At 50.7% G+C, this 12,740-nt stretch overlaps 1 protein-coding gene across 1 annotated transcript in view; it reads right to left on the reverse strand.

The window, feature by feature from the left end:
- Positions 1 to 5,321: 5,321 nt before the first annotated feature.
- PTPRS (protein tyrosine phosphatase receptor type S) overlaps positions 5,322 to 12,740 on the reverse strand; it is a 133,603-nt gene continuing 126,184 nt past the window's right edge. Inside the window, exons 29-35 of the mRNA XM_085562391.1 lie at positions 11,661 to 11,946; positions 11,107 to 11,285; positions 10,300 to 10,426; positions 10,091 to 10,216; positions 8,084 to 8,238; positions 7,241 to 7,376; positions 5,322 to 6,734 (exon numbers count right to left, since the gene is read on the reverse strand). Coding sequence (XP_085418517.1) covers positions 6,666 to 6,734; positions 7,241 to 7,376; positions 8,084 to 8,238; positions 10,091 to 10,216; positions 10,300 to 10,426; positions 11,107 to 11,285; positions 11,661 to 11,946 — 1,078 coding nt within the window. The 3' untranslated portion in view covers positions 5,322 to 6,665. The remainder of the gene's footprint in view (positions 6,735 to 7,240; positions 7,377 to 8,083; positions 8,239 to 10,090; positions 10,217 to 10,299; positions 10,427 to 11,106; positions 11,286 to 11,660; positions 11,947 to 12,740) is intronic.

Genomic DNA, 12,740 nt, shown 5'->3' on the forward strand with positions numbered 1-12,740 from the left:
TTTTTATTTTCTTTTAAATTTTTTTTGGTGGTTTTCATTGCATTTCTGGCTGAAAATATCAAAACCTGCAGGGCCCATGGTGGGTTTATTTTTGTAATTTGCTTTTTTTCCTTTTCTTTTTTTTAGACCAGGATACTTGGAGCCCCATCCAGGGTGAGCCTTAAGCAGGGTGTTTGCTGTCCTAAAATAATATATATATATACATATATATATATATAGGTGTGTTAATAGATGTATAAATATACAAATATACTAAAAATACTAAATATAAAAATCCATCTGTGGCATCCCCACCCTGCCATCCTGCTGGTTGTTCCCCTGGGAGAAGGAACCTGACTCACTGATGCTCAACAATTTCCTCAGCAACACCTTACATGGCTCAGGCAGAACGTTATATATTTAAATAAAAGAAAGTTTATTTTTTTAATCATTTGGACACTTTTTTTTTTTCCCCTGAGGGGTTTATTATCCTCGGTAAGCCCGGGATAAACCCCTTGTGTAACCCTTTAATCTGGGGTTGCCATCTGCACTCTGCGTGTGCCCCGCGTGGGCACGGGCACCCTCAGAGCCCAAACTCCTTCACCAGAATTCCTCCCTCTCATGGATGGAAGGAGCAGTTTGAGGAGATGTTTGGTGTTTGAGGAAATGCTCGGTGTTTGAGATGTTTGTTTTGTGTTTGAGGAGCTGTTTGGTGTTTGTTTGAGGAGATGTTTGGTGTTTGAGGAGCTGTTTGGTGTTTGTTTGAGGAGATGTTTGGTGTTTGAGGAGATGTTTGGTGTTTGTTTGAGATGTTTGGTGTTTGAGGAGATGAAGGCATGGCAGGAGTGGGATTTTGGGCAGATTGCAAATCCGTGGTGGATCAGCAGAGATGAAAGCTGGGCTGGGGTGAATGCATCAAATGGTTGGAGAGAGTGTGTGGTTATCACACCTTATCACACCTTATCAATCACACCTTATCAGACCTTATCAATCACACCTTATCTATCACACCTTATCACACAGCAGGATGACACTGCTGCCCAGGCTTCAGCCACAGCCCCAGAGCACCCCAAGAAAGGGACAAGGACAGGGCCAGGGATGGGGACAGGGACAAGGACAGGGACACAAGGACGGGGACAGGGACAGGGATGGGAATGGGGATGGGGACAGGGACAAGGACAGGGACACAAGGACGGGGACAGGGACAGGGACACCTCCCACCATCCCAGGCTGCTCCAAGCCCAGTCCAGCCTGGCCTTGGACATTCCAAGGATCCAACCCCAGCTGCTCTGGGCACCCCATCCCAGGGCCTGCCCACCCCCAGCCAAAAATCGTCACTTCTCCATCCCTGGGGCATCTCCAGTGCCTGTGGTGATGCTGCAGTGGCAGTGACTGAACTTGTGCTTTCCTCCTTGGGAAATCTGGGAGCAGGCTCCCTGTATCCCCTTCCCACAGGATGAACTTGGAGCAATAGTAAGACAATTTTCTCAGCACCTCTGAGGGTATTTACTTTTTCCATTTCAGTTCTACATCTGTTCACTTGCCGACTTGGAATTTGCAGCCATCTTATTTAGGAGAAGGAATTGATTTCTCGGTCTGTTACTACTGCTCTTGGTATAATTAAAGCATATTGCAACGTGAGGAATTTCTCCTGGCCTGGGAACTGCTTTGCCACTTGGGTAATTCTGTAAACCAAGAAAAGCTTTTCCTTTTCCTCTGGAATGTAAATTACACTTTCAGCTACTTTAAAGCCTTTGTTCTGCTGCAGGGGACTGGGGGCTCTTGGTTTAGGGCCGTGCAGGGGCCTGGGGGCTTTTGCAAATCAATCCCTCAGGGATTTGGCAGCCAGGCTGCTGCAAATTCCAGCCCAGGCACAAACTGGTTCTGCCCAGTGTGTAAATGGGAATTGGGACAGGCTCCCTCCAAACTGGGAAGGGTTTTGGTGCTTTGAGCTCTATGGGGCAGCACTGGGATGGGGCTGTGGGGTCTGGGTGAGCCTTGGGCAGAGCCCGGGCTGACAGACTGAACAAACTGCGAGGAGGATCCCGTCAGGGTCCCTGGAGATGCCCCAGCTCTGGGCAGGGCTGGGGCAGCTCTGAATGCTGCCAGGAGTGTTCCTGCCCGGGTCTGCTGCACTGGGCCATGCCCGGGGCACCCCAGAGGAAAATCCCCCCAGCTGGAGGAATGAGTTTGGCTCTGCTCTCATCTCTGAGATCCCTGGTGAAACCTGCCCAGGCCTTAACCTGCTCCTCAGTGGGGAACAGGATCCACGTGGATCTGCAGCCCTTGGGACAGCCCTGCTCTGTGAAATGTTCCCTGCAATGGTTTTCTCCTTCCAGCCCTGCTCACATCTCTAAGCTCGCTGTCAAAGCTGTCATTTGGAGCTCGTGAGAGAGAGAGAAAGAGAAGAGAGAGAGGGAGAAAACCCTGGGATCAATAAGGAACAAGAGCCCTCCCCCTTCCCTGCTGCAAACAGGCATTAATGGGCCATCACTGAGAGTTTAATTAAAACCAAAGTCAGCCCCGTGCCAGGTTTCAGGCTGGTGCTGTCTGGCACAGCAAACCCAGAGAGGATGAGCTCGGAGCAAGAATTCCTGTTTCATTTGCTCTTTGCACCTGGCATGGGCACCAGGGTGCACATGCACGTCCCAGAGCCTGGGATTTATGCTGTCATTTATTTTCTCATTTATTTTCTCATTTATTAATGCCTACATTCAAAAACTGTAATTGGGATGTAATTCCAGCAGTTTCTCCTGGGACTGCTCTCTGTGAGCCTCACTCTTGCTGGGCACTGCCCAGGCTCCCCAGGGGATGGTCCCAGCCCCGAGGCTGCCAGAGCTCCAGGAGCACTTGGACAATGCTCTCAGGGATGCTCAGGGTGGGGTTTTTGGGGTGTCTGTGCAGGGACAGAAGCTGCACTGGATGATCCCTGTGGGCCTCTTCCAATTCAAGATATTCCATGATTCTCTGAAAAGATTTCATCCTGTATTTGCTTCCCTAACTGGCTTCCCGTGGAGCTGGTTGGGATTTTTTGAAAGATTTACTTAGCTCCCAGCTGCTGCTCCAATTCTCTTTGCCACTCACCTCCCTGTGCTCCGTGTGGAATTCATTTCAGTTCTGTGAGGGGTTTGCATTTCAACCTGGGGGATGGTCATGCCAGCTCAGAAAAGGATGGAAGCAAAATGAGAGCCTGGAGAGCAGTGATGGGGATGATTACCATCACAGAGAGGCAGAACGGCAGTGCTGGGAGTGCAGGGGAGCAGGGGAAGGCTGAGAAACAGAGCTTAGAAGAAGAATCAGTTTTTCCTTTCTACTCTTCAATGGTAACATAAAGTGAGCATCAAAATTCCCCTCCCTGACGCGAGGCTGGTGCGGTGCCTGTCCCGTGTCTCGTGGCTGAGCTGGGGAGCCACTCGTGCTACAAATTTCCTTTGAGTGCAGATTATGAAGTCAGAACTCGTTACTATTCCCAGACTGCCTGGAGGGACACAGGCACACGAGATGTGGTTAGAAACCAGGAGATTTCTGGGTTTTATTCCTTTCTCTTTTTTCCTGTGCCATCGGGGCCGTCGCTGTTTGATGTGTGCTCGGCTCCCTCCCTGCTCCATCTCTCACATGGAGTAACAACATTTTGGAGGTGCTGCCATTCCCTGGGATCTCAGCTCACCTGATGCTCATCGTGGCTCTCTGGGAACTTGCTAATTAATGTTTTGTTCTTTTCTTTAAGCTGGAGTCAAGCTGCTGCTGGTGCAGGAGAGAGAGGGGGAGCTGGGGAAGGGAGGGAAGGGTCCCACATCCCAGATCAACTCTTCCAGCATTCTGCAAACTCCCTGTCCTCACCAGCCTCTCCCTGCCATGCTCCTGCCTGGACTAAGGTGGGTGAGGTGGGAAGCTCAGGCTGGAGGAGCCAGGCTCGGGAAAGCTTTAGGGTTTGGATCAGTGGATAAGAGGTTTTCAGCAGCTCAGAGGACCCCAGAACCGCTTGGGTTAGAAGGACCTTAAAGGCCACCCAGTGCCACCCCTACCATGGCAGGGACACCTCCCACTGTGCCAGGGTGCTCTGAGCTGTCCTTGGCACTTCCAGGGATCCAGGGGCAGCCACAGCCCCTTCCAGGCTGTGCCTGGGCTGGAGCTCAGCTTTCTGCTTTTGGATGCCCCCGTGGCTCTGCAGGTGACACCAGCGTGGCACCCGGGCCGTGGCTCTGCATCCTCACCCCTCTGGGCTCCACGGGAGCAGGGACAGGGGGCTGAGCCCTGTGCCAGCCCAGGGACACAGGGGCAGGGGCAGAACCTTCCTGCTGGATGCTGAGCTCCCCCACTCCTCACCACTGTGCACCAACCTCGTGCCTGTGCTGCTGCACTTTTGGGCCCAAAGCTCCCCAGAGGAGCAGTTTCCTTCTCTGCAGCCACGTTTGGCTGGTACAGGTGCTTATTTGAGCAGGAGCAGAGGGAGAGCAACTCTCCCCTAGCCCTGGGCAGCAGCAGGATGGATTTTTGGGAGGTCCTGCCCCTCCCACACACACAGGGCTGCAGCACGTTCAGACAATCTTCCTTTAATACAAAGTCAATATATCTACATACACCGTGGTATGAAAACCACTTACTGTTTCAGTTTGAAATAACAGTGTGAAAGCAACAGCACTTTGCTCTCATACAAAGAAAAAAACCTCCCCCCTCCCCCCAACTTGTCCAGTAAGATTTTGCTGCAACATACTTAGAAATTTGGGCAACTTTCACACAAATAAGTAAAATCTCGAAGAAGCCTTTCAGTCGGTTCTTTTTTTTTTTTTTTCTTTTTCTTTTTTTTCAGTTAAAGACAGGAAATGGGTTGTGTGGGGGGTTCTGGGCAGCACTTGATGGCCATGATTACCCCTTCTAGAAAAATAAAAAAAAGGAGAGGGCAGAGGTGAGCAGAGTTTGGGGCAGGGTGGCTTTTCTCAGATCTCCTGTGCTCTGTGCACGGCTGCAGGAAAACTCCTGAGCACAGAGACAGGCCAGGCTGGTACCTGCAACACACCTGGGATGTTAAAACACCTGATGGGTGTCAAGGCTCCAAAATCTCATCTCTGTCTCCAGTCAGCAAAAGCCACTGGTGGTGTTGGATCTCCCAGTTCAGCCCTGGCCCTGTATGGCCACAGCTGAAGGGGAGGGAATTGGCACTGCCACCAGCCCTCCACCTGCTGCTCCCCCACCCTTCCAGGGACGTGGGATATGTCTGTGATTTCAAACAAGAGAACCCAAAAAAAAAAAAAAATTAATACTAATAAAAAAAAAAATCCAGAAAGGACATTTTGTTCTTACATGAGCAAGTTAAACCTTTTAAATGGTAGAAAAGCAATATGTAGAAGTAGCAATTTGCACTGCATTTTTATATATCACAGCCATTACACGTAACATTTCTACAGTGAAAAAATAGACTGTCTTTGAACATAATATGAACAAATAAGCAAATTTTTCTTTTAAATTCATTGACTGATATTCTTTGTCTTTAAAAAAAAAAAAAGGAAAAAATACACTATTTAAAAAAAAGGTAATGTCACTTGTTACAGTTACATCGATACTTTAAAGAAAGCCACTCACAGTATTTGCCATTGGATGCACCTTCCTGGATCTTTCCCAGTTCTTTTACAGCTGGGGCATGTTGGGGACAGTGGGATGTGGGAGATGTGCAAGGAGTGCCGTGGTGCTGGGCCAGTCCTGAGAGGAGCTCTGAGAGCTGCTGAGTTCAGAGGCGAGGGGCTGGCACCAGGAACCAGCTGGAAATAAATTTCTGCAGGTGGTTCTGGGGCTCCTGGCAGGAGCAGGGGGATGCTCACGGCAGCAGTGGGGTGTGGATGTGCAAAGAGCCTGGGGAAGGGGCTGCCTTTCTCCCCAGGGTGTCCCACCCTGCTCCAAGGAAAGCCTGATGTGCTGGGAAGGGGCCCAGACCCAGCAGTCAGAGACCCCAGCCCAAGCAAGGGCAGGGGGCTACCCCCCACAGCCAGCTCTGGGGGTTGTAACTCTCGCTCTTTCTCTATCCTTTGAAATATCCTAAAAAAGAAATTTTGGAATTAGAAGAAATGAGGAATGTTCCAAGTATTCAAAATGTGAGCTATAAAACCTCTGGCGTGGCAGGGGCATCCCGTGAATGCTGTTTGCAAGGTGCCTGCAAGCCCAGATTCATCCCAATGCTGATACTGAGGTTATTAAGACTCCAGCTAGAAGAACTCCTGACCCTAAGTTTGCCTAAGTGGTGAGATTTAGCTCCTTTTCTTCCACAGAACACCTTAAATTCTGCAAGTGACTTCCTTTAAAGACTGCCAACTACATTAGTAAATAAACTGAACTCTAATGATGTAACCAAAGTCGGTTTTTCCTTCCCTTCTCCAGCAGAAACAGTTCCCAAGGTGTGTTGTAGCTTTTGGATGGGTTTCCCCGTGTCCATCCGTCCTCCCCAGCGAACACCTCCTGAGGTTCCAGAGCAGTTCCGAGCAGCCCTCCCGAGCTGCCCCTGCCAGGGCCAGGTCACAGCACGGAGATCCCCAAGGGGTGTTCCTCCTTCCAATCCTCCCCCCTGCTCCCGATGCACTGTCCAGATGAAAAGGTTCTTCTTCTGAGTCAGTTTTGTAAGTTCAAGCGCTCCTCCTGGGTCAGAAGGGGCCTTCCAGGACTGAAGTGGTTGGTAGAGTCTGCACAACGATGGCTTTTTATGTTGCATAGTGATCAAAACTTCCCAGATACTCCAGAGCTGCCTGGTAACAGAACTGGTATTCATCCTGTCAACAGCAAAGAGAAGCAGCCTCAGAGGTGGGAATGGGCTCCTCAGGATCCCTGTCCTGCTCTCCAGACAGCACAAAGCTGAGCAGGAACCTCTGTGACTCTCAAAGAGCTGAGAACTCCTGGGAGGGGGAGTTCCAGCTCTCCCCTTTATGCCCGTGCCTCTCAGGTACTGAACATCCCTCCCTCTCCTGTCAGCCAGGTTCTTGTTTTTGGGTAGGAATCGAAGCTCCAGACTGGGATGGAATCTTTAAGAGACTTTCTAACGATAGGAATTTTTTTTTTTTTTAATTAATTTTGTATTTCTTAGGTGAAGCCAGCAGTGCAGCCTGGGCTTGCTAACTGACCTCGGGTGAGGGTTTGGGAATGGTCAGAAATGCCAGGCTGGACAGGGCTGGGAACAACCTGTGCCAGTGAAGGGAGTGAAACAAGAGGGGCTTGAGGTCCTTCCCAACCCAACCCAACCCTTTTATGATTCCTGGGAGAGGTGGGGGACCCCCCTCACCTCTGTTTGCACCATTGCAGGTCGTTGTGTTCGCAGCATCTTCACTGTCTGGAAAATATCTACAACCCCCTCGTAGCGCATCCGCTCCAGGACAATGCTCAGGGTGATGAACACTCCAGTCCTGCCCACGCCAGCACTGCAGGAAGGGGAGGAAATCATCAGGGAATTGTGTGCTACAATGTCCAAATGTTCCTGTAAATGCTGCTTGGGGTGGGGCTGAGCTGTGCCCTGTGAACACGTTGGAAGTGGAGAGCCTCGGGTCAGTCCTCCAGGAGAGATGCCCAGAAATAACCCAAGTGTCAGAGTGTGACCCAAAAAGTGTTTGTGAAAGGGAAATTGAAAATGTTAAAAGCTTTGGGTAGTGCTAAACAGCGTTCAGTGGGAAAATTATTCCTAATATGTAATAATGGGCTTTTGAAAAGGAATGATTTTAATAAGAATAGATCATCCTGCCCTGCCTGTGGGTAAGGAGGTATAATTCTTGCTAGCAACAAACACAGCCCAGCAGTGCTGGAGGTGTAAATTGGGCTGAGACTGGTAAAAAGTATTTCTAATTCTGCAGGTCAAATATTATAGCTATTCTACAGATATGCTGTACGTAACACTGTGGCTCCCATCTCCTTCAGAGATATTTCATACCTCTCCTCTAAATATAAAGGGTCAAAAACCTTGTGCAGTGCCTTGGGCAGTAGGGAGATGAGTTTGGCTGGCACAGGCAAGTGTTTGGCACCAACACCCTGAAAAATCTCCCTGAAAGTATGGGGTGGAAAGGGGAGCTATCTGGATTTTAATTCCTTCTGCTCTCCTGCATCCTATCTGGATGAGGCGTGTCCATGTGCCTACCTGCAGTGGACAGAGATGGGGCCATCCTGGCCAAACTGCTCCTTGGTCTTGTGCACCTGCCCAATGAAGTCGATGAAACCTTCTCCTGATTTTGGCACACCTTGTTCTGGCCAGTCAGTGAACTGGAACTGACGAACAGTTCGTGACTGACCGTCCTGGGGGAACAAAACAGGAATAGTTCAACACCTGTGTTTGTGACAACCAACAGAAAAGGCAAAAAAACCCTCCCCTATTTTTGCTGCTAGTTTGTTAAAGGGCATGAAAAGTTGAGGCAGCTCAGTGCTGTAGTGAAGTGCACACATATTTATTATCCAGCCTCGCCACGATGGAGCTGCTTGTGTTTCAGCTGACGTTCCTGGAGTCAGGCTGTCAGCACAGATCCATATCCTGGCAGGTGCTGAAAGCTCTGACCACTGCAGACAGCACAGATGGAGTCTTCAGCAAAGGAACGTCCAAGGTGAGGCGTTGGCCCCTCTAATCAATCTTCACAAAGAATTGCCACAGTGTCAGAATTACAGCTGACAGGAAGATAAATCTTGTTCTACGAGGACTGATGAGGCATCCTCCTCCTCAACCTTGCAAATTGAATTATCAGGTTCTGGAATACTTTGGCAACCTCAAAAGCTGTGCTGCGAGAGGGAGGGTTATGTTTGCTACAGAAATTTGAGAAGGTATTGAAATGTTCCTTCAGATGAGAAACCTGACATTGAATCGAAGATTATTGGAGAGAATTTGTCCCTTTGAACATGACTGACAGTGGCTCCTCTCCCAGCCATAGAAGTGCTCATTTTCTGAAGGGTGCAAAGAAACCTTTGCAAGATTTTTATCAGCTTTTAGAGGGAAATACTTTCTGCTTTCACCTCAAATAAGCTGCAGCTAAACACCAAAGCCAGGCACATCTCTAACAAAGCAACTCAAGGCAGTGAGAGAGGTTTGAAACTACTTTCAATTTGTAAAAATAAATGTTCCAGTACAATCTGTGTGTGCGTGTTCTGTTCCTCATCACAGCTGAGCTCTTGGGCACATGGACTCCAAACCTCCCTGGACAGCCCCTTCCACTACATGACCACACTTTCCATGAAGAAATTCCTGCTGATGTCCAACCTGAACCTCCCCTGGCACAGCTTGAGGCTGTTTTGTCCTGTGAGCAGAGCCTGACCCCCACCTTGTTCTGTGCAGGGGCTGAACTCGATGATCCTTGTGGGTCCCTTCCTGCCAGGATATTCTATGAGCTCTCCTCCACTGATAACCCCAGAGGAAGTGTGGACCCTCAGCCAAGCCCACCAAACCCTGTGTCTTCTGCCAGCCCCTTTCCTCCTGGTTTCAACTGCCCCATCCTGAAACATAAACTATAAGGAATTTAGAGTTTTAGAAGAGCTAAGATTTTAGTCTGAGATAAGCCTTACTAGAGTTAATGAAAATAAATGAGTAGGCCTTGATGAAGTTAAGAGTTAGTAGGTAACTAATAACTGATTGCTTGTCAGTGCAATGTTTAGTTAGCTGGGTTGATAATGAAGAATATACAAACTGGCAAATAGTTTTTAGGAACATAAGACAATTGTGGGGCTCCTCTGTTCTGAAACCAATTGAAGACAAAAAATGGGAGTTCTACCAAGAGTTCATTTGTCATATTTGCACTGAAAAGGCAGAAAGGTCAGAAGGAGGAAGACTTCATTGACTTCCTCATTTTGGGAAGGGTCCACTGACCCATTTCAAGGAACAAACCACGCATGCTGAATGGCTTTTGAAATTATTAGCATAGGAAGTGAGGAATGGGAGGTACCAAAATGATGAATATGTATTTGTATTTTGGGTATTCAACACTTGGATGGATAAAAGGGCTCTGTAATCACCTGAGAGGTGTGATGAGGATTTGAGAGAGATCCCACACACAATAAACACACACTTTCTAACTTTAAACTGTTAGAGAGTTTTTGTCCATCACAGCTGGATATTGGTACTAGATAAACATCCATATTTCTTTAATAATTCAATCCCAGCACCTACCCTGGCATCTGTGACCTTGAACTCCCTCAGGATGTACTGGGGCATGTTGTACTCAGCCATGGGGTCCACGACGAAGTACTGGTACCGTGCCGAGCGCTCCGCGGGCCAGTACTGATGGCACTTTTCCTGCCCAGGGCAAACAGATCCTGTTAGTCCCTGTCCCTGTCCCTGCAGGATTCCCCTCCCAGCCCCCCCTCAGCCCCACTCACCCGCCCCATCTCGCGAAGCTTGGTCAGCATCACGACGATGGTGGAGTTGTTTTCCCAGAGCATCCTCCAGAAATCCTCGGTGGTCTCTGCCAGAGGCCCCTGCGTGGCTATGTAGGCTCTCTGCTGCCTAGGGAGCCCAAAGCAAGGAGGGGTCAGGGGGTGGAAGAACTGCATGGGCAGCAGCTTTGGGAAAGGCATGGAAAGGCTGGAGAGTGGGAGAGCAAACAGAAATGCTGGGGAAGGACTAGAACTGCACAGGGGCTAAAGGGGTTGGGATGTCTTTGGTGCCAGTGGTCAAAAAAAAAGAGCCAAAGATGAAACTCTCCTTAAATATCACTTCCAAGGAGTAAATCCAACCTCCAGGCATGGAGCTGCCCTAATCCCAGTGCCACAGCCAGCACTGCTGGTCCTGGACAGGAGGAAAACCTGCACATGGAGCTGCTTTGCTCCCTCCAAACCCACCCATGGAGGGCTGCAGCTCCCAGGGCTGGAGTTTCCTGGGGGAAGCTTTGGGGATTGCAATACCCCCAAATCACAAAGGTAGTAAAAAAGCCAATCCGTATTTAGAAACTTTCCAACAGCAAAATCCACCCCTGGCTGACCCTCCGTGTTCAGGACCCGCAGCTGAGGAAGGGCTGCACTGCTTTATAGGATCATTTAATAATAATTAAATCTTTTAATAATTTAATCATCACAGAGGTAATTTAAGAGCACCAGAGGGGTAAAACCTTCTCAGCAGGCTGGATTTGGGGTGGGGTGGGATGTGGGAGGTGGTGGGCCAGCCAGGCTCCCCGGGCAGGGCCGTACCTGTAGCCGTCGATGAAGCTGGCGTTGATGTAGTCGGAGCCCTCGACGCCGCGGATGGGCTGCAGGCACACCCGGGTGGTCTCGTAGGGCATGATGTTCACCAGGCGGTTCTTGAACTTGTTGCAGGGCAGGTTGGCGCTGATGAAGCGCGAGGTGTGGGCCTTGGAGTTGGCGAGGCGCTGCAGGCAGGGGGGACACCTCAGCTGGAGGCTTCTCCTGACCCTGTGCCAGCCCCTAAACCTGCTCTGCCCCTCTGTGCGCCCTCCTGGAGTTTGTTTTTGGGGCTGAGGCACAGAGACTGAGGCCTGTCCCTAAGCAAAACTTTCAGAAAATAGTACTACCACTAAAAAAGTTAAAAACTCCTCCAGTTTAAGAGGGAGCAAATTCAGTCTGGATCTGGAATGACCAGGGAAGCAGTCTGTGGTGCCAGGCAGGTCTCCCCAGGGAACTGCATAACTCAGCCATGTAAATACCTCCCATGCAGAAGCAGCAAGGTCCCACCAGCCCGATGAAGGCTCTGTGTGACCAGCAAACCCTGGGCAGGCCAGCCTTACCTTGAACTCCAGCTCCATGCCCGTGACGTGCTCCCTGGCCTCGATCTGTGCCAGTTTCTGGATGTAGCTGTAGAGGTTCCGAGCCGGGACCTCGGTGTTGCCGCAGGCCACGGCCTCGAGCAAGGCATCGTGGATGAAGCTGTACTGGTCCTCTGTCTGCACCATGTAGTTACGCTGGGACCTCATGAGGGTGACGTGCCCGTAAATGTCCACGGTCTTCTCGTGCTTGATCCTCTCCAGCATGGCGTCGATCACGATGAAGCAGCCGGTGCGGCCCACGCCCGCGCTGGGGACGAGGGGACAGGGAGGTGAAGGATTGTCCTTCCACTGGGTGGGTGCCTACTGCCCCTCCTCACTGCTCTGTGCCCACCACACCGCTCTGTCCCCTCCACATTGCTCTGTCCCCCCTCCACACTGCTCTGTCCCCCCTCCACACTGCTCTGTCCCCTCCACACTGCTCTGTCCCCTCCACACTGCTCTGTGCCCACCACACTGCTCTGTCCCCCCTCCACACTGCTCTGTCCCCTCCACACTGCTCTGTCCCCTCCACACCCCTCTGTGCCCACCACACTGTTCTGTCCCCTCCATGTCACTCTGTCCCCTCCACACCGCTCTGTCACCTCTCCACACCCCTCTGTCCCCACCACACTGCTCTGTCCCCCCTTACACTGCTCTGTCCCCTCCACACCGCTCTGTCCCTCCACACCGCTCTGTCCCCTCCACACCGCTCTGTCCCTCCACACCACTCTGTCCCCTCCACACCACTCTGTCCCCTCCACACCGCTCTGTCCCCTCCACACCGCTCTGTCCCCTCCACACTGCTCTGTCTCCTCTCCACACTGCTCTGTCCCTCCACACCACTCTGTCCCCTCCACACCACTCTGTCCCCTCCACACCACTCTGTCCCAGCCCCCTGCACTGTGACACCCCGGGCCAGGCTCAGCTGTAGCAGCCCCAGGCTCCTACAAGGGGCTGGTAGGATCTGAAGGCTGAAAAAGCTCGTTTGATCTCTCAGATCTGAGCAGCTGAAAAACCACTGGCGTTGTAATGAGTAACATGCGTCACCACTCTCCCCCAATG

This window comes from Lonchura striata, chromosome 28 (assembly GCF_050655825.1).
Source record: "Lonchura striata isolate lonStrDom1 chromosome 28, ASM5065582v1, whole genome shotgun sequence".
NCBI classification, from domain to species: domain Eukaryota; kingdom Metazoa; phylum Chordata; class Aves; order Passeriformes; family Estrildidae; genus Lonchura; species Lonchura striata.